The sequence below is a fragment of the Halteromyces radiatus genome, assembly GCF_025201355.1.
Source record: "Halteromyces radiatus strain CBS 162.75 chromosome Unknown BX664scaffold_1, whole genome shotgun sequence".
In the NCBI taxonomy this organism is placed as follows: Eukaryota; Fungi; Mucoromycota; class Mucoromycetes; order Mucorales; family Cunninghamellaceae; genus Halteromyces; species Halteromyces radiatus.
The window spans coordinates 3,372,596-3,390,186 of record NW_026251687.1 but is presented as its reverse complement, the minus strand read 5'-3'; the positions used below and the strand labels follow the sequence as shown (position 1 = coordinate 3,390,186).

Below are 17,591 nucleotides of genomic sequence, written 5' to 3'. Positions count from 1 at the left end.
TTTTCCAATCTCCTATGGATGCGCCAAAATGAAGTTTTTTTAACGTCTCCCCCCTTTTTTTTTTCATTCATTAAACTTCTCTAATCTATATGCAGGAAAGAAAGGATCGACTGGAATGCCCTCATCTGACATTTTTTTCCCCCTCTTGATTTGGAAAACTGAGTCCAATCATCATACTAAGAAAATCTATCATATCATGGTCTCCCTTTTTTTTTTTTTTAGAGAGAGAAGACGACATCAACCCACACACATACCATTTGCTCCTATCCATGCATATTCCCAATAATAAAAAAAAAAGTATAATTTTCATTTTATTGGAACATCAAATTAATTTTGACAAAGAACAACAAAAGATAAATAAGGATGAAAAATAAAATAAAAAAAACTAAACAAAATGTTTACAACAAAGGGGATAGAGAGAGATCGAAGAGATAAAACAAAGGGTATCCTTTTTTTTTTGATGTAAAAAAAAAAAAATAAGGGAGAGGGGAGGGGAATAAAATAAAATATCAAACGATGATACAGTATAGGAGAGAATAGGAATAACAAAGGATACATAAATAATACTAATATATCAAGGAAAAGGATAAAGCGGATGAGAGTTGCCAAGGATACCCATGTTGTAATTCAATGGAAGACCTGCCATTGTCGTCGGGTCGTCATGATGATGATGATGATGATGATGATGATAAGAGAGACCAGAAAGTCCTGTAGAAGAAGTAACACCTGTAGTAGTTGTAGTAGTTGAGGTGACGGGAGAAGTACCAGTACCAGTACCAGCGTTGTTGATGGTTGCTCTTAAGGAGGGCATACTTTGATAATGTAAGTGTTGTCGTTGTACATATCGTCCTTGTTGTTGTTCTCGTTGAATTTTACTATGAATTCGTTTACCATATGGAGTACTGCGAATCGATGCTAAATGAGGCCGAATCCTTTCAACCAACTAATATTAAAAAAAAAATTATATCAATATATATATATAAAGGAGTTCATCCTTTCTTGTTTACCTGCACTTTTTGGTCTTGATCAGCATAATCCAAACAAGTCTGAATGACATAATTAGCAAAAGAATCACGTAGTAATTTTTCCATGTTGGATTGATTGATAAGTTCAGAAATCAATGCACGTCGTATTTCAGGTTCAGACACACGAATACACTTCATTTAAAAAAAAAAAAAATCAGGGTAAAGTTCATGACTAAAATATTTTTTTTTTTTTGTTACCTTTTCAATGACATTGGAACTAAATTTCTGCACAGATAAATCACATACATGTTCAATCAAACAACGTACCAAAGCATCGGAATATTGTACTTCACCCAAATCAAGTACATATTGCACTACATAATTTCCAAATGGATCTTGTACCAATGGTAATACATTACAGGTCACTACTTTTACCAATTGAGACTTTTATAAATAAATAAATAAATAAATAATAATAAAAAAAAAGGTTAGAATAAAAGTGATCATCCTTAATTTTTTTTTTTTTTTTTTTTTACTTTTTGAATATCCACAGCATGATCAATACATCTTTGGAGTACACAACAACCATGACGATGAGTAGCCACTTCAATACAATTTTCAGATACTATATCATAGATAAATTGATTGTGTTCAGCTGATAAACGATGAAGACATTTTTGAATGACATGATTGCCATTAAGATCCTTGATAAGAGTGACCACTTTAGGATGTAAAGCTGCGGTAACTGTCTTGATTTGATGACTAGAAGAAAGATATTCAATCAATTTCTGAATAGCCCTAGTACCATGCATGCTCAAACAAATCTGCAACAAGTCAGGCGAGATAATGTCCACAATAGCTGTTCTTTGTGCATCATTACAACGTTCCACGAGTTTTTGGCAAAGATAATTTCCGAATGGATCTACAATAACAATGTAAGTATTCCTATCCTTCCTTTTTTTTTTTTTTTTTTTTTTTTTTTTTTTTTTTTTTTTTTTTTTTTACCCGTCATTAATTCCACAAAATGAGGATGAATTTCATCAAAGATAATTTGTAAATATTGTCCATTAGGATCCTCCAATTTCTTTTGTAAAAATCGACATCCATTATGATCTTTACATAGTTCATAGAGTTTACCATAAAAATCTTCCAATTTCGCTCCCAAGAATCGATTGGCTTCAGGATCAGCAATAGATCGACGTTGTTGTTGAGACATATCAGATAAAGAACCCATCATATCCATCTTATTATCCATGAATGATCCATCAGAATAATCCGTTCCATTTTGACTATTGTTGTTGTTGTTGTTGTTGTTACTGGCTAAAGAAGTCGTAGTTGTGGTAGTAGTAGAAGAAGATCCATAACGAGGCATCAATTTACTGGTAGGGAAAAAGGAAGAACTAGGATCATAAGACAAATTGGAAAAGCCCAATAAAGGATGTGTGGCTGTTGAATGAGTAGAAGGTGGTGGAGGTGGTGGATATTGTTGAAAATTTGCCAAAGGATGAGGTGAAGGAGTGATGGAATGATTAAAACCCATATTGGTAGTGGGACTATGAGAATAAGGACATTGTTCATCCAAAGGACACATTCCATATTGTAAATATTGATGACAGGGGATGATTTCCTTTGTATCGGTGGTATCATATGGTGAATGGCGATGAATATGTTGAGATGCTGTGGTATAGGAACGAGCAGCCGCATGCAAGTCAGAATAAGAATGAGACGTAGTCAGACGACTTTTATCACTAGTGGCGTTTGTGGTGAAATATTCATATGATCCCATTCCATCCATCATTGAAGGTGAAGCTGGCACGTTGGCATGAGAAGTAGAAGTAGGAGGCCAACCATAAGAAAATCTACGTTGTTGTTGTTGTTGTCCAAAGAAAGCAGCTTGACCACGAGAATTAGGTATTATCATATCTCTTCCAACCAAAGGGGATGATGTACTTTCAAGACATTGAGCCCATGATTTGCTACGTAAGGATTCCACACTTTTATTTTGTCGAGATGAGTTTTTTCTTAAAGAAGATACCATGCCTAAGTCATTTGAACCAGGGGAAAACTAATAAACAAGATATGATGGTATTAGTCATATATAGAAATAAGGGGGGGTTGAATTCCCTATTTTCCCTTAATCACTTTTTTTTTTTTTATATATATACATATATATATATATATAGATAAACAATTTATAATAATCAATTATATCTTACCAAACCATTGTATGAAGAATCATTATGAACCAAAGAATTCAATGTATCAGTAGAACCATTGTACCGTTGTAAGTAAGGATAATTTTGTGTGACTCGCGGAGTGTCTAAAGAATATAAAATCGTGTTTTAGCATTGATCCAGATCATTCATCATCATCATATATAATTTTTTTTTTTTTTTTTTTTTTTTTTTTTTACCTGCGTCATGATCAAATAAAAGACGTTGTGTGCCGTGAAGATCCGTAGTTTCAGCCGTCATTGAACCGATAGCTAATTTTTGCTTCATAGCGGCCTCGTCAATACTCAAAGAGCGGTGAGGAGTCAAAAAGCCCATAGAGTCTTGATGTAACTTGAGTTTACAATCAAAAGCATCAGCTAAAGCAACATCTTCAGCGTCAGTAGAATTTCTACGCGATCCAGGAACTGAGTAAGAAGCTTGACTTGTAGTAGGTAAACTGTCAGATGAAGAGAGTAAAGAATGATTTTGAATGACGTTTTCAGTAGTACCAATAGTAGCAGTTGTTGTTGAAGTAGTAGTATTTTTGATATTATTATTATTATTATTATTGGTTGATATGAGTCCATAAGGATCTACTTCGAATAGTTTCTCTCTTTCCATCTTTATATTAGAAAGAAGAAGAAAAAGAAGAATGTAAAATAAATATAAAAAAAAAAAAAGAGTGTAAAGAGAGAAAAAGAGAGAGAATATATAATAAAAGAAAGGAGGTGACTAAGAAAAAAGAAAATAAAAGAGGAGAAGAAGAAAAGAAAAAAGACATATTCAAATTCATAAATAATAAAAATAATAATAATAAGAAAAAAAAAATTTGGGATGAAAAAAAAAAAAAAATAGGGGTGATGGATCGGCACAAGTTTGGGATTCGCAAGTTGAGGTGGGATGGAATCATATTACTCCCCTTTCCTTTTCCTTTTTTTTTTTCCTCCTTAACTTGAGGCAAAAAAAAAAAAGAAAAAAGGTTAAAAAACAACCAAAGTTTTTTTTTTTTTCTCCTTCGTTTATATATATATATTTTGATATTCAACTATATTATTTCATTATATATTGAATTCACTTAAAATGAAAATGAAAAAAAAAAAAAAACGTTTTTATTTATCATGTCAAAAAGTTACTATGCTTACACTTTATATTCTGATTGGTCCCTCAATCATAGGAGATTGAAAGAAAAATAGAACATTTTTATAGGCTTCAATTCTTTTTTTTTTCTTCTCTCTCTGTTCCTCCCCCCTTTTTTTTTTCCTCCCCTTTCTTTCATATTTACAACATCATAGATAACTTTCTTCTCCTTGTCCTTTTTTTTTCACTAATATGAGTGACTTGGGTTATATAACATCAATGTTATATCTGTAATTATGTAATTGATATTTTTATATTAAGTTATTTTATCCTTCCTTTCATAACAGTTTGATATCCAAGTCAATTCATATAAATTTATTATTCTTCAACACAAGGTAAAACTTATATTATTATAAATATATATATTTATCATTCTTTTATAGTTCAATCTTTTGATACAGAAAAGTTTTATTGTACTTCCCTTTTTCAACAAGAAATTCCTACTTCCAATATTATTTTTGAAGTTACTGATATTAAAGGATGGATAAGTCTTTGAAGCTTCTCTTACTAATTCACTTCAGAAACTCCCTGTCACTTTGAAAGAAAATGAATGGATTGATTTCTTTGGTAAAATGACCTTCAAAATTGGCAATGATGGTAAGAAAAAAAGTGATCTTATCTCTTACTGTGCACACCAAATGGATATCGTATGTCTGTTTTTTTTATGGAAGAACTTGCTGATGATGATTAATTCCTATTTTTTTTTTTTTTTTTTTTTTTTTTTTTTTAGATCGATCGATTCGTACCCAAAATAGGCACGTGTCAACTATATCTCATGGACGTGTCAAATCAAGAAAAAGTGATATCACAAAAAGATGGAATGATGATGAAAACGACACTATAATGATATCAACATGAACAACAACGATGTGAAAAAAAAAATCAAGTATTCCAGATTTTGGTTTCTCTTCTTCTAATATCAAATTTATCAAAGATAATGCTCAACGGGAAATGGACTCTTTTTATGACAAGAATAAAACCTTTTTTTGATGATATCTCATGTGGAACGTATTGAAATCATCCAATGCCAAAAGGTAAAAATATACTTAAAAATGACTACATAATCTTACTGTGTTTCTTGCATAGATATTATTATCAGAAGAAAACACCAAATGAAAAATTTATTGAATTTGGAAATCATTTGGACAAACTTATATAAATCAAGAATAGAAATACTACAAGATGGTATACTATCCTATTGGAAATACATATGACATTTAGTTTTAGATGATCATTCTTTTTTTTTTTTTTTTTGTATAAAGAAATAAACTTTTTCTCCATATGTGTTTTACATGTCATTTTCCTAAAGTTTTTAATGTACCTGACTCATACAAAAAAAACGATGAAAAAATTCATTTTTGATTTGAAATACCTCCACCAATAACTATCAAGGATTATAAAAAAAAAAAAAAAAGACGGTGGTACATATATATTGTAGCTCCGGTATTTGGAAGAAAAGGTAGGCCCCTTGGTGTAATAAGAGCCAATTATTTAAATCAACAAAACTTTTTTTTTTTTTGTACTTTCTTTCCCTCACTTTTTTTTTTTTCCCTCCCTTTATTCTCCCTTCTCTTTAGGTTGTTTCAACAACACCTTTTTTTTTTTTTTTTTTAATTCATTTTATATTTATATTGTATTAGACCATGCTTTCTAGTCGGTCTAGAACAACAGCATTTCATTCAGCTTCTACTTTATTTGGTAGAGGTGTTCATCATGCTGCCAAACTGTCATCTCGTAGTCCTATTGAAATGATTGTGGTTGTTTTGATTTTGGGCTCTTTTTGTTATTTTTCTCTCTTCAACTTGGCTCGGTCATCTGATCTCTTTTCTGGTACCGTTACTCGTTTATACCCTACTTCTGTCTATGCTTCACCTGATGCGTCTCATTTCACCGTTTTGGATACTTCTGACTCGTTAGACGATGCTGTAATGGTTCAACTCAAACAAATTGTCGTGACTGATCCTCAACGTGGTAATGTTTTACACAGATCAACTCTTGAATCTGTTTTACAATTTCAAAATATGATTGAAAATGAAGTATATGTTCCCGATGACTCTCTTGGTGGCAAACAATTTGTGTATACCAAAGATTTGTGCTACAAACCTGCTCAATTTGAAAATAATCATCAATGCTTTGCTCCTTCTCCTACTGACTTTTGGAATCATGACGCGCAAATATTAAGAGATGATTCACACTTTCTTCAAACTATTTCTCGTCATCGTGATCAAGCTGGTTATCTGTTTGGTGATCTTAAAACTTCCACTGCTTCTTCTTTGGTTTTATCTTATGCTTTCAATGCTTCTTCAAAAGCACATCAATATTTGGCTGATCTTTGGATTCATAAAGTCGCAACCTTACCTCCTGGTGATCTGATTTCCTTATCTAATTCTGCTGCTGGACTTCAAGAAAATATTTTTGTTTGGCTTTTTATTATTTCTCGCAATGTCATCTATCGTATCAAGGAACTTTTGGAGGTATATATACATATATTGAGAATAGTTTATTCTAATCGTCTTTTTTTTTGTTTTGTTTATGTTAGTTGGCTGATAAAGTAGATATTTATGTTATCTTGACTGGTTACTTGATGATGATTGCCACTTTTATATCTCTTTACATCAATATGCGTGGAATTGGTTCTCGTTATACTTTAGGTAAACAAAAGAAAAACAGGTTTCTGTATTTATTTATTTATGTAAAATGTATGTATCTCATTCTATCTATCTTTATACCTTAATAGCCACTGCCGTCGTCTTTAATGGATTCTTTGCTTTTATGCTTTCATTATTGACTGTCCGTTCCCTTGGAATCAATGTATCTCCTGATGTTTTGGCGTAAGTTGTGCGTCTTCTAAGAAGGAGAAATGATATTCATTTTTTTTTTATTCTTATCATTGTTTAGTGAAGCAATTCCTTTTTTGGCTGTCACTATTGGTTTTGAAAGGCCATTCAAGCTTACAAAAAGAGTTTTCCAATACAGCAAAGAATCTCCATTGACCAAACAAGAAATTCGAAACACTATCATGCGTGCTGTTGATTCAGTGGCATTACCTATTGCTCGTGATTGTTTTATGGAAATCACTGTCCTTGTTTTGGGTGCTAAATCTGGTGTGGCTGGTCTTCGTGAATTCTGTCTTCTCAGTGCTATTCTTCTTGCCTTTGACTTTGTGTTGATGTTTACTTGGTATACCGCTGTGTTGGCTCTCAAACTAGAGGTATGAAAAGTAAGATTTTCAAATCGCTGATGACTGATATTTCTTTTTTTTTTTTTTATTTTCCCATCTGCAGCTTCTCCGTATTCGTGAAATCAATGGTACCTCCTCTACTAAAAATGCTACTCATAAAACCCCAACTACTGGTTACATTCGTCGTACGTTTATCAAGGCGTTTAGTGATGATAACGCTTCAGGTGCTAGCTTATCTGTTTCCCAAAAGTCTGAAGGTCCTATTATTGGTCGAGTCAAACTCATGATGGTAAAGTGTGAATCGCGGTCGTGGCAACACAATATCACGATACTTGATTATAATCATTTATTCTCACACATCTTTTTTTTTTTTTGTGTATTCATTCTTATTTTGGATTAGATTGTTGGTTTTGTTGTGATGCATATCTTCAATGTTTGTTCTACTTTCCAAGCACCTCAAGTTAATATTGAAGATCCCAATATTGATGGTGTCCTTCAACAATTGTTACAACAACATCGATCATCTTCTCTGTCTTCTCGACCTATTTTAGTAGAGGTGTTCCCATCCTTACCTTTCCAAGTTGCTACGTCTCACGTCAATTTCATTCCCAACTTTATTGTTGAACCTTTGGAATTATTGTTATCTGTATCTGCTGGTTATGTGCAACATCCTGTTATCAGCAAATGGCTTACTCTTGGTCTCTTTGTCTCATTATTCCTTAACACTTATTTATTCAAGATGGCTCGTCAACCTAAAGTTACTCATCAACTTACTACAACCCCAGCAGCAACTATAGAACCTAATCAACAACAACCTTCTGTCACCCGGCCCCGCTCACAGACAATCCGACGTCGTCGTCCTACCATCAATACTTCCAGTGTAGTCCGACCTTTGGAAGAATGTGTTAATTTGATGACGACTCCTGAAGAGTTGAATGATGAAGAAGTAATCATTTTGGTGCAATCTGGTAAAATGGCTCCTTATGCTCTTGAAAAGGTACTTGGTGATTTGGAACGTGCTGTGAATATCCGTCGTGCTTTGATTTCTCGTGCGTCTGTGACGAAAACTCTTGAATCCAGTGCTCTTCCTTCGGCCAATTATCATTATGACAAGGTGATGGGTGCTTGCTGCGAAAATGTGATTGGTTATATGCCTCTTCCTGTTGGTATTGCTGGTCCTTTGAACATTGATGGTGTCCAGATCCATATTCCCATGGCAACAACGGAAGGATGTTTGGTGGCTTCTGCTGCTCGAGGTTGTAAGGCAATCAATGCTGGTGGTGGTGCTTCAACAGTGGTGACGGCAGATGGTATGACACGTGGTCCTTGTATAGAATTCCCCTCCGTGGTACGTGCTGCTGAATGTAAACAATGGATTGAACAAGAAGGTAATGCTATTTTGACCAATGCATTCAACTCGACTTCCCGATTCGCTCGTCTTCGTAAACTCAAAGTGGCTTTGGCTGGCAAGTTAGTCTTCATTCGATTCTCAACTACTACTGGTGACGCGATGGGTATGAATATGATTTCTAAAGGATGTGAAAAAGCGATTAGTGTTTTATCTGAAGTGTTTACTGATATGCAAGTCATCTCACTCTCTGGTAACTATTGTACAGACAAGAAACCTGCTGCGATCAATTGGATAGAAGGACGAGGTAAATCTGTTGTAGCGGAAGCAGTGATCCCTGGTGCGGTTGTGGAAAAGGTACTCAAAACAACTGTGGCTGCATTGGTGGAATTGAACATTAGCAAGAACTTGATTGGATCTGCCATGGCTGGTTCGGTAGGTGGATTCAATGCACATGCTGCAAATATCTTGACGGCGATCTATTTGGCAACAGGACAAGATCCAGCTCAAAATGTAGAAAGTTCAAATTGTATCACATTAATGAAGGCAATCAACGATCATCAAGATTTACATATCTCATGTACTATGCCTAGTATTGAAGTGGGTACCATTGGTGGTGGTACTATTCTTCCTCCTCAACAATCCATGTTGGATATGCTCGGTGTACGTGGTCCTCATCCTACTGAACCTGGAAAGAATGCTCAACGTTTGGCTCGAATCATCTGTGCTGCTGTCATGGCTGGTGAACTTTCTTTGTGTGCTGCTCTTGCTGCTGGACATTTGGTCAAGGCTCATATGGCTCATAACCGGTCAGCTGTTGCAACCCCTGCCTCTACTCCTGCAATCACAACCAAAATGGAACCTGGCTCTTGTATCAAATCTTAAACATCCCCTCCTTCTTTCTTCATTCCCCATTCTCCACGTATATATTTCCAGATTAGAATCATACTCTCCCTTCCTTTTTTTTTTTTTTTTTTTTATCTATTTTTATATATGTCTGTTGTTAGTTTATCATTAAACCCTTTTTAGTTATCATCCTTCTAATGCCTTTTTTTTTTTATTTTTATTATTTTGTTAATCTTATTTGATGGAATGATATAAAATAAAAAAATAAAAATAAAAATAAAAATCAATTCATTGAAATTCATTACTATGACATTGTTTGGATTTTTTTTTTTTTTTTTTAGTATGATGAATGCTTTTTTTCTTCTTTGTATTACTGTGGATCATCCCCAAAAATAGATTCAGGTCCCAAAAAATCATGGACTTTGAACTTAAACTTATTAGTTCACAAGTAGGAAGTCAAACTTGTCAAGCTAAATAATAAGAATCAATTCTTGATTCCAAATGTGAAAACAAACTTGTCAATTAAAGGATGATGGGTTACAAGTCTTTTTTTTTTTTTTTTTTGGACTAAAAGACGAAAAATAAAGAAGAATCATTAAGAAGAAGACACGTTTCCTTTTTCAGTCAAGGGTGAAAGTTTTTTTTTTTTTATTGTATATATCATAAAAAGAATTCGTATTTGAAGCCAACACTGATCAACTACTGTAAAAAAAAAAATATAATAATAAAAAAGAGAGAGAGAGAGTGAATGAGAGGGAAAAAGGTCGGTAGGTGATGAAAGATAAAAGAAAAGTCAAGGAGGAGAGAGGCACAAAAAAAAAAAAAAAGATGGATCAAGACGAATAAAAATAAATAAATGTATAATATATATTTGAGTGAGTATCTATATATATACTAGATTATATAGAAAAAAAAAAAAGAAAAGTAATCAAACAAACTTAAAAAAAAACTAAATAACTAAAAAACAAACTAGACTTGGTTACCAGTAGAAGGAGCTTGTTGTTCCAAAACAGAAGCAAGATGTTTCCATTCATCAGCAGTTTGATACTTGGAAGCAATGGCTTGTAATTGTTGGATTTGAGCAGTAGCACCAGGAAGTTCAGTAAGCAAGTTGTTGATGAAAGTGGCGAATTGAGTCTTCAGACCACTCAAATCTGTAGGGTTGCTTTGCAGTTGGGTTTGGATGTACTTTGCTTCAGCAGCCATGGTCTTGATGTCGCTACCATTACTTGATGTTGTGTTGTCACCAGAAGTTTGATTTTCCATTTCATTCAAAACTGTACCATAAGAAGTATTGGGAAGTCCTTGTTGTTGTTGTTGTTGTTGTTGTTGTTGTTGTTGTTGTTGTTGTTGAGAGACATCGGTAGAAGGGGAACCAGTCGTAGTCGTAGAAGAAGTATCATCTGTATTATCAGTGTTGGAAGTATCAGTGTTGGAAGTATCAGTGTTGGAAGTATCAGTGTTGGAAGCATCAGTGTTGGAAGTATCAGTGTTGGAAGCATCAGTGTTGGGAGCATCAGTGTTGGAAGCATCAGTGTTGGAAGCATCAGTGTTGGAAGCATCAGTGTTGGAAGCATCAGTGTTGGTAGTATCAGTGTTGGAAGTATCAGTGTTGGAAGTATCAGCACCAGAAGGATCAATGGCACCACTATTGTTGGGAGGAGGCACAGTAGTACCGGCCGAGTTGGAAGGAGCTGCTGCACCAGAAGGAGTGGATGGACCAGTAGGAGATGGTGAAGCAGAAGCAGATACTGAACCAGTGGGAGTGGATGAAACAGAAGCAGATGCTGAAGAAGAAGGATCGGAAGAAGGTGTAGGAGGAGGAGGCACAGAATCAAAAGAATTGTTATCATCATAGTTACCAGGTGAAATAACACGAGCACAACCTCTTTGAGAGATACCAGTCTTACAATCTTCGGTGTTTTGACAGCAACGAATACAGAATCGGTTATTGGAAGGTTCGATCAAGCTGACAAAGAATGGGAAGTCTTGACAAGAAGCACCAGTAGGTTTATGATGGGCGTGAGAGTCGTATTGTCCACCTTCATCGGTTGCACTCAAGTTGTATAAAGTGCGATCAAAGAAACCAGTGATTTGGGTGTAAGTATCGGTCTTTTGATAATGGGCAGTAGTGATAAAACCTTGAGGGAAAGGTTTAGAACCTTGTACAGTGGTGGGATTCATACAATAAGGAATACCATTGTCTTCATTGATGGCCACTTCAAGTCCAGGAGCTGGTGGTAAGAATAGACAAAAATCATTTTCACTGGTAAGTTGAACTTTAGGATTGGGAGGTGCATCACTAGGTGTAGTTGTATTCTGTTGTTGAGCTGTCACCACTGATAATAAACCAGTGCCCAAGATAAACAATTGACTAATGGAAGAATAGTACATGGTTTACTTTCAAACAATAATAAAGAATAATAAATAAAAAGATAAAAGAAAGAAAAAGAAAAAATAAAATAATAAAAAAAAGGAGAGGAAGGTTATTATTGTTAAGAAAAGAAAAGGGGAGAAAGAAACGAAATAAAAAAAAGTAAAAAATGCATGTCCAGACCTCATTTATATAAATTCTACATTTGATCGTTTTGGCCTCCGCCCGCGTTCTTTTTTTCCCACTTTTTCAGTTAATATCTTTTTAGTATCATTTTTTCCCCTCATCTAAAAATAAGTTTCAACTTTTTAACACCTTTTTTTTTTTAGTTTGTGTTTTCTATTTCACAAACTTCATTTCATTGAACCTACTTGCAGTCTTGTGTTGCCTTTTTTTTTTTTTTTATCACAAGTGAGTCTAATGCATCCTTGGTTACTTTATTGACATTGAAATTTCTACTTTTTTTTTCTCTCTGATGATCATGCTTGTTTATTAACAAGTTTCTTTTTTTTTTTTTTTAAAAAAAAAAAAAATGAAGTTGGTCTAGTTTGTTCTTTTTTCTCCTTGGCATCGGGGAGGGGGCCAGTGAAATAATAATAAAAAAAAAAAAAAGATCGACTGTTCTCTTCCCCCTCAACTTCCAGTCTCCGAACAACAATATAAAAAAAAGACCCTAATATAGTAAAACTCGACAAATCATCTTACTTTGTAATCAATGTGAAAAAAGTAATTTGATCAGTACTGCCATCCTATTTTAAAAAAAAGTCCATACAAGGAAAAATGTTTTTTAACAAAAAAAATTATCGTTCTGGGTCCCCATCACTATTGTACTATTAATATGGATTGTGGCTAGAAATGATTAGAAATACCAAACTTGGAAAAAAAAATCATTGATTCCATAATAACGTGCTACAAAAAAAAGTAAAAATAATTTATTTAACAATGATGACAATGAATGAAGAAAAAGAAAGGTATTAAAAAAAAAAACATAAATAAAATGATAAACTATACAAATAAAATAAAATAAAATAAAATGGACAGACTATATATGTATACTAGGAGTTTTCATTTGTTCGTTCTTCCATCCAGAGAACTAATTGTTCCAATTCATGTTCCGTAAAGACAGGTCCTGTACCAGAGCATTTAGCAATTTTCTTGAGTTCATCGCAAAGAACATCCACATCAAAGGCATCAAATTTTGGATGTGCTGATAGAGTTTTCCATACTTTAGAACAAGGGATCAATTTGACATCAGGGATCAATGTATCAGGATGAGGGGAAGATAAGTCGAAACGTTCAGTTGATAAGGTTTCTGTAAGTCGATCCAAAAAGTACATAGGATCATCATACATATCGAATTTGTGTTGATCATCAACGTCATCATCATCATTAGTGTCATCCATCCGATCTGTCACAATAGGTACTGGTCGTTTTGTGATCGTTTCATTCAGGGATCCAGAGGCATCAAAAAGAGGTTCCGATAAGAGTTGATTGTACGCCGATGAACACACTTCTTCCTTTAATCGTTCACAAAATGAGATACCATCCTTATCACGAATACATGCCACTGCTGATGAAGGTGCATAAGGTGTCGTTGGTAAAGAAGTTGAAAATGTAGGTGATGATTGCATATCCATATCTTCACTACTGTCATTGTTAAAATCCAGTTTTTGTTGCAGTTGAATAGATTCCTTTCCACTAATGGTAGTTGCTTCTAATGCCGAAGTAGTCATATCCACATCATGATCATGATCTTTCTTTTTCGTCGGATCCAGTTGTTGTTCCAACCGTGCCACTTTTTCACGTAAAGATTGATTTTCTAGTTCTACCGCCGACAGAGCTTCTGCATGAGCCTTTTCCATTAACTTTATTTTGGTTTCCAATTCTTTAACATATCTTTCTTTTCGTTCGCGAAAAGCCCTTTGTGCTGCTCGATTTTGTTCTTTTCTTCTTGCTTTTTGGTCTGCTGTCAAAACCTATCATCCATAAATAAAATATTAATACCATTTTATATCTCTTCACTTTTTCCTTCTTTTTTTTTTTATTGAGTTGATAGTATTTACCTCATGCATGCCATCTATTCACCAATCGTAATAATAAAAAAAAAAAAAAATAGAGAAGAAACGATTAGCTCGTCTATTACAGTTCATTTAAGACTTTCTTTTATATTTACCTGGTGCGTCAAAAGTTGTATTGGAATGACCTCTTGAGTTATTATCTATAACCAAACAAAATGAAATAAAAATAGGTTTTTCAAATTAGATAATAAAAAATAAAAAAAAAACAAGGTAAAAAGTGGTTTACTTACGAAAGTGTTTCGCAGGGGAATCATTAGACACTGGATTTTCTCTTTTTCGGTTTTCCAAATCATTGATATTCCATGAAGTAGCAGGTGCTATAGAAGGTGCAATAGCTCTAAAAGAATGTAAGTTGTTTTTGGGTCGAAGTTGCTGTGTCATTATGTGAATGAAAGAACTAACGTCAATGAATAATAATAATAATAATAATAATAAAATAAGAGTAAAGAAAGAGAAAGAAAAAAAAAATCGAAACTGAACCAAAGAAGTGTTTAATTCAATTTCCGACTCCTTCTTCTTGAACTTGTCAGTAAGGTAGTGTTTCTATATAATAGGATCATCCAATCAAATCTATATTTATTATATATCCAGTAATGTATTCTCTCTGATAAAGGAATGAACTTATAAAAGAGAACAATACGACAAAACTATAGTTGTATTGTTCTCAAATTGAGTAATCAAGCTTTATGCGCGGACAAACGGAGAAAGAGAGACATATCCATCCAACGACGTGTCTCGTTAACGGCTAAAATACCATCCGAAATCAGATACACCAATTATTGGAACATAACATAGAAAAAGTAAAGAAAAAAAAAAAAACAAAGGGAATAAATGATAAAAATCAGACATAATAAAAAAAGACATATATAGGCACGCACATAAGAGGCATTAATAACATTAGTAATAATAATCATAATAGGATGATAAAAAAAAACACAGGAACTTTTTTTATTTACATTACTGTAGGGGATAAAATAGAGACTCATGGGGAATATATGATAGTAAGGATAAAGAAGCATATACACTGCTTACCAAAAAAAAAAAAAAAATCAATCATTGAAAGTTGTCGCCATTGTTGTTGTCATCGATGGTATTTGGATTCCTTTCTACAGAAGCTGTCTGATTATTATTGTTGGTATCCTCTTGATCAGAGTGGTTGTCTTCAGTTTCATGATATTCTTCTTCTTGGTGTTGTGTTTCTATCTCCACTCCATCTCCATCTCTTCGTTGATTTCCTTCTACAAGCCATTGACTATATATATAATAGTGTGAATATATATATATATCTAGAATACACATCCAGCACAAAGAGTATCATCTATTTTTGATCTCTCTCCTTACTTACATAATCCTTGGTGTACTCAGCCATCTTTTCCCACCACTTGCTGGATCCTGAGGCCATACATCTTCAAAAAAGTAATAGATATGACCAACTGCAATACCAAGAATATCACCTGTAGGAATATCACCACCAAGAACCAAAGAGAAGCAAAGTAAAACCCAAGGCAAATGAGGAGCACTGAACACTAACATACCTAAAAAGTTCAATCGAACATATGGATTACGACGCGCCCAAATATATACCATAGTGAATGCTAGTGGTGATCCAAGAAACGGCATATAGGCAAATGGTAGAATGATCTAAAATAGAAAAAAGGTCATAAGTGAATATCATCATAATACTCTCTTTTCTCTCCTTTTTTTTTTTTTCCTTCTTTCCATCTTACTGATGATAAAATAAGAATAGTCGCTGCGAATATCAGTAACCAAACATAATCTGCTGGTTTGCTTCGATAGAATCCTTCTTCCATCATACGACTATAACGAGCACTATAAAAAAAGAGAAAGAAAGAAAAAGAAAGTCAGTATAAAACACAATGACACTATTCAAGTTTAATATTGACCACTTACAGGAAAAACATGTGGAATAAAAAGTCAATGGAAAGAGGACCAAAGTATAAGAAGTTTGTGATCAAACGCCACCACTATAAAATAAAAAGTTGAGAAACCTATCATACCTTTATTTTCTTCTTCGTCTTTTTTTTTCTTTCTTACTTGACCGCTGGCAATACTATCATAATTAAGCCATAAGTGTAAAGGATGAACAAACCCCAATTGCTATAAACCCAGATTCATCATTAGATAGAGCAAAAAAAAAAAAAAAAAAAAAAAAAAAAAGTCAGTGATAAACATACCAAAAGTTTTGTAAACTTACTACTGCCAAACTAGTAAGACATGCAGCAGTTACATAGATACGAGTAATGGGAGGAATATCTGTATACCAAGTCTCTATAGGTGTTGGCATGACTTAAAGATAATCACAAAAAAAAAAGAAAAAGGTAGTGGAGTCATGAAATCAAGCAATCCTTTTGCACAATGATTTTTAAATACCGCAGACCTTAACATTAGTAAACTTTCTTTTGCTTATTTTTCTCTCCTTTCCCTTTCTTTTTCTTTTGAAGAGGGTAGAGGTTTCAATATTCGAATCAAAGGTCATCAAGAACAAAGTACAAGCAAACTCCAAGAATGTTTGGCCAGAAAATGCTCTATGATACTTAGTAGAATAGAAATAAAATAAGAATAGTTTCATTGTTAACAGTTGATTGACTTTTTATTTAATAAAAATCTATTGGATATTTATACTAGTTGATGTTTTGATGTTTATATAAAAAAATGTTAATAATAATAATAATATAAAAGGGATAATAATATAAAAAAAGGAAAATGGATGATAGTAAAGAAGGTTATTCTTGCCTTTGCCATTTTGGGTCTTTTGTACTAGGTCTTTTCTTGCGCCATTTAGAGCCAGCAGGTAGTATCATAGGCACTCCACGATCATCCACAGGAATATCACCAGTGAAGCCGACATCATCATCAATAATTAACAACAACTTTGATTCTGCACATCTTGAAAAGATCATGCGGAATCTCCATCCTGTGTGATGGTGAAGCTACATTAATTTAATGTAAGTAATAATATAAAAAAGAAAAGGACAATAGCATTAACCTTTGATTTATATTTAAAGTTATTCCTCAGCATACATTTTTCTTTTCTTCTTTTTTATTTAAATGAAGGACTTATTCTTCCTTGGATGATATAATAGATGATTTTTGATATGATGATGATATGTTGAATAGACAGTGATGAAGGACTTTTTTATAATGATGATCGTGTTAATAATAATTAACGATCATTGATATTACTGGAGACGATGACAATTACAATGAAAATTCCTACTGAGGATTGAATTGTAGCCGTTAATAATTTATTCTTTTTTTTCTTTCTTACATATATTTTACCTGATACATAGTTCCGTTTTTTTTTTTCTTTAAAAAAACATGCTTGTGGTTCATTTGGGGTGTCAGCCGGTGTTTGAATATCCAGCCTTCCATAAATACACAAATGGTCGTTTTACCTAAAACTTTTGTGCGATTTTCTTCTTTTTCTT

The 17,591-nt window shown here is 33.4% G+C and overlaps 5 protein-coding genes across 5 annotated transcripts; 1 reads left to right on the top strand and 4 right to left on the bottom strand.

Annotated features, from left to right (window-relative positions):
- Positions 1 to 321: 321 nt before the first annotated feature.
- Positions 322 to 2,277, bottom strand: BX664DRAFT_322102 (armadillo-type protein). The gene is made up of 5 exons (XM_051543422.1): positions 1,971 to 2,277; positions 1,502 to 1,887; positions 1,224 to 1,409; positions 1,008 to 1,157; positions 322 to 943 (listed from the first exon to the last, which is right to left on the bottom strand). Exons 1-5 carry the CDS (start codon positions 2,218 to 2,220, stop codon positions 575 to 577), a joined length of 1,341 nt encoding a protein of 446 aa, XP_051405356.1. The 5' UTR covers positions 2,221 to 2,277; the 3' UTR covers positions 322 to 574.
- Positions 2,278 to 5,915: 3,638 nt separating this feature from the next.
- BX664DRAFT_355167 (3-hydroxy-3-methylglutaryl coenzyme A reductase) lies at positions 5,916 to 9,822 on the top strand. The gene is made up of 6 exons (XM_051547792.1): positions 5,916 to 6,789; positions 6,855 to 6,966; positions 7,053 to 7,146; positions 7,214 to 7,526; positions 7,600 to 7,785; positions 7,897 to 9,822. The coding sequence occupies exons 1-6, from the start codon at positions 5,959 to 5,961 to the stop codon at positions 9,727 to 9,729; spliced, it is 3,369 nt and encodes a 1,122-aa protein (XP_051405355.1). The 5' UTR covers positions 5,916 to 5,958; the 3' UTR covers positions 9,730 to 9,822.
- A 1,722-nt stretch (positions 9,823 to 11,544) lies between these two features.
- On the bottom strand, positions 11,545 to 12,084 carry BX664DRAFT_253954 (uncharacterized protein; the record flags this gene model as incomplete). Its single annotated transcript, XM_051540338.1, has 1 exon — positions 11,545 to 12,084. A coding segment is annotated over one exon (540 nt), but the record flags the coding sequence as incomplete, so codon positions are not given.
- A 926-nt stretch (positions 12,085 to 13,010) lies between these two features.
- BX664DRAFT_355165 (uncharacterized protein) lies at positions 13,011 to 14,948 on the bottom strand. Its single transcript, XM_051547791.1, has 4 exons — positions 14,373 to 14,948; positions 14,238 to 14,282; positions 14,128 to 14,141; positions 13,011 to 14,040 (listed from the first exon to the last, which is right to left on the bottom strand). The coding sequence occupies exons 1-4, from the start codon at positions 14,521 to 14,523 to the stop codon at positions 13,120 to 13,122; spliced, it is 1,131 nt and encodes a 376-aa protein (XP_051405353.1). The 5' UTR covers positions 14,524 to 14,948; the 3' UTR covers positions 13,011 to 13,119.
- Positions 14,949 to 15,052: 104 nt separating this feature from the next.
- On the bottom strand, positions 15,053 to 16,473 carry BX664DRAFT_322092 (Der1-like domain family, member 3). Its single transcript, XM_051543421.1, has 6 exons — positions 16,358 to 16,473; positions 16,198 to 16,260; positions 16,054 to 16,127; positions 15,870 to 15,972; positions 15,488 to 15,783; positions 15,053 to 15,394 (listed from the first exon to the last, which is right to left on the bottom strand). The coding sequence occupies exons 1-6, from the start codon at positions 16,445 to 16,447 to the stop codon at positions 15,196 to 15,198; spliced, it is 825 nt and encodes a 274-aa protein (XP_051405352.1). The 5' UTR covers positions 16,448 to 16,473; the 3' UTR covers positions 15,053 to 15,195.
- Between the last annotated feature and the right edge of the window lie 1,118 nt (positions 16,474 to 17,591).

Excerpts from the sequence above, each read along its gene's own strand:
- BX664DRAFT_322102 (XM_051543422.1), bottom strand. The coding sequence starts at position 2,220 with ATGGATAATAAGATGGATATGATGGGTTCTTTATCTGATATGTCTCAA. Across the intron at positions 1,410-1,501 it reads ATGCTGTGGATATTCAAAAA|TCTCAATTGGTAAAAGTAGT; the intron begins GTAAAAAAAAAA and ends TATTTATAAAAG. Across the intron at positions 1,158-1,223 it reads GTTCCAATGTCATTGAAAAG|TGTATTCGTGTGTCTGAACC; the intron begins GTAACAAAAAAA and ends TTTTAAATGAAG.
- BX664DRAFT_355167 (XM_051547792.1), top strand. The coding sequence starts at position 5,959 with ATGCTTTCTAGTCGGTCTAGAACAACAGCATTTCATTCAGCTTCTACT. Across the intron at positions 6,790-6,854 it reads GTATCAAGGAACTTTTGGAG|TTGGCTGATAAAGTAGATAT; the intron begins GTATATATACAT and ends TGTTTATGTTAG. Across the intron at positions 6,967-7,052 it reads TGGTTCTCGTTATACTTTAG|CCACTGCCGTCGTCTTTAAT; the intron begins GTAAACAAAAGA and ends ATACCTTAATAG.
- BX664DRAFT_355165 (XM_051547791.1), bottom strand. The coding sequence starts at position 14,523 with ATGACACAGCAACTTCGACCCAAAAACAACTTACATTCTTTTAGAGCT. Across the intron at positions 14,283-14,372 it reads TTCCCCTGCGAAACACTTTC|ATAATAACTCAAGAGGTCAT; the intron begins GTAAGTAAACCA and ends GTTTGGTTATAG.
- BX664DRAFT_322092 (XM_051543421.1), bottom strand. The coding sequence starts at position 16,447 with ATGCCAACACCTATAGAGACTTGGTATACAGATATTCCTCCCATTACT. Across the intron at positions 15,973-16,053 it reads TTATTCCACATGTTTTTCCT|TGCTCGTTATAGTCGTATGA; the intron begins GTAAGTGGTCAA and ends CTTTTTTTATAG. Across the intron at positions 15,784-15,869 it reads CTATTCTTATTTTATCATCA|ATCATTCTACCATTTGCCTA; the intron begins GTAAGATGGAAA and ends TTTCTATTTTAG.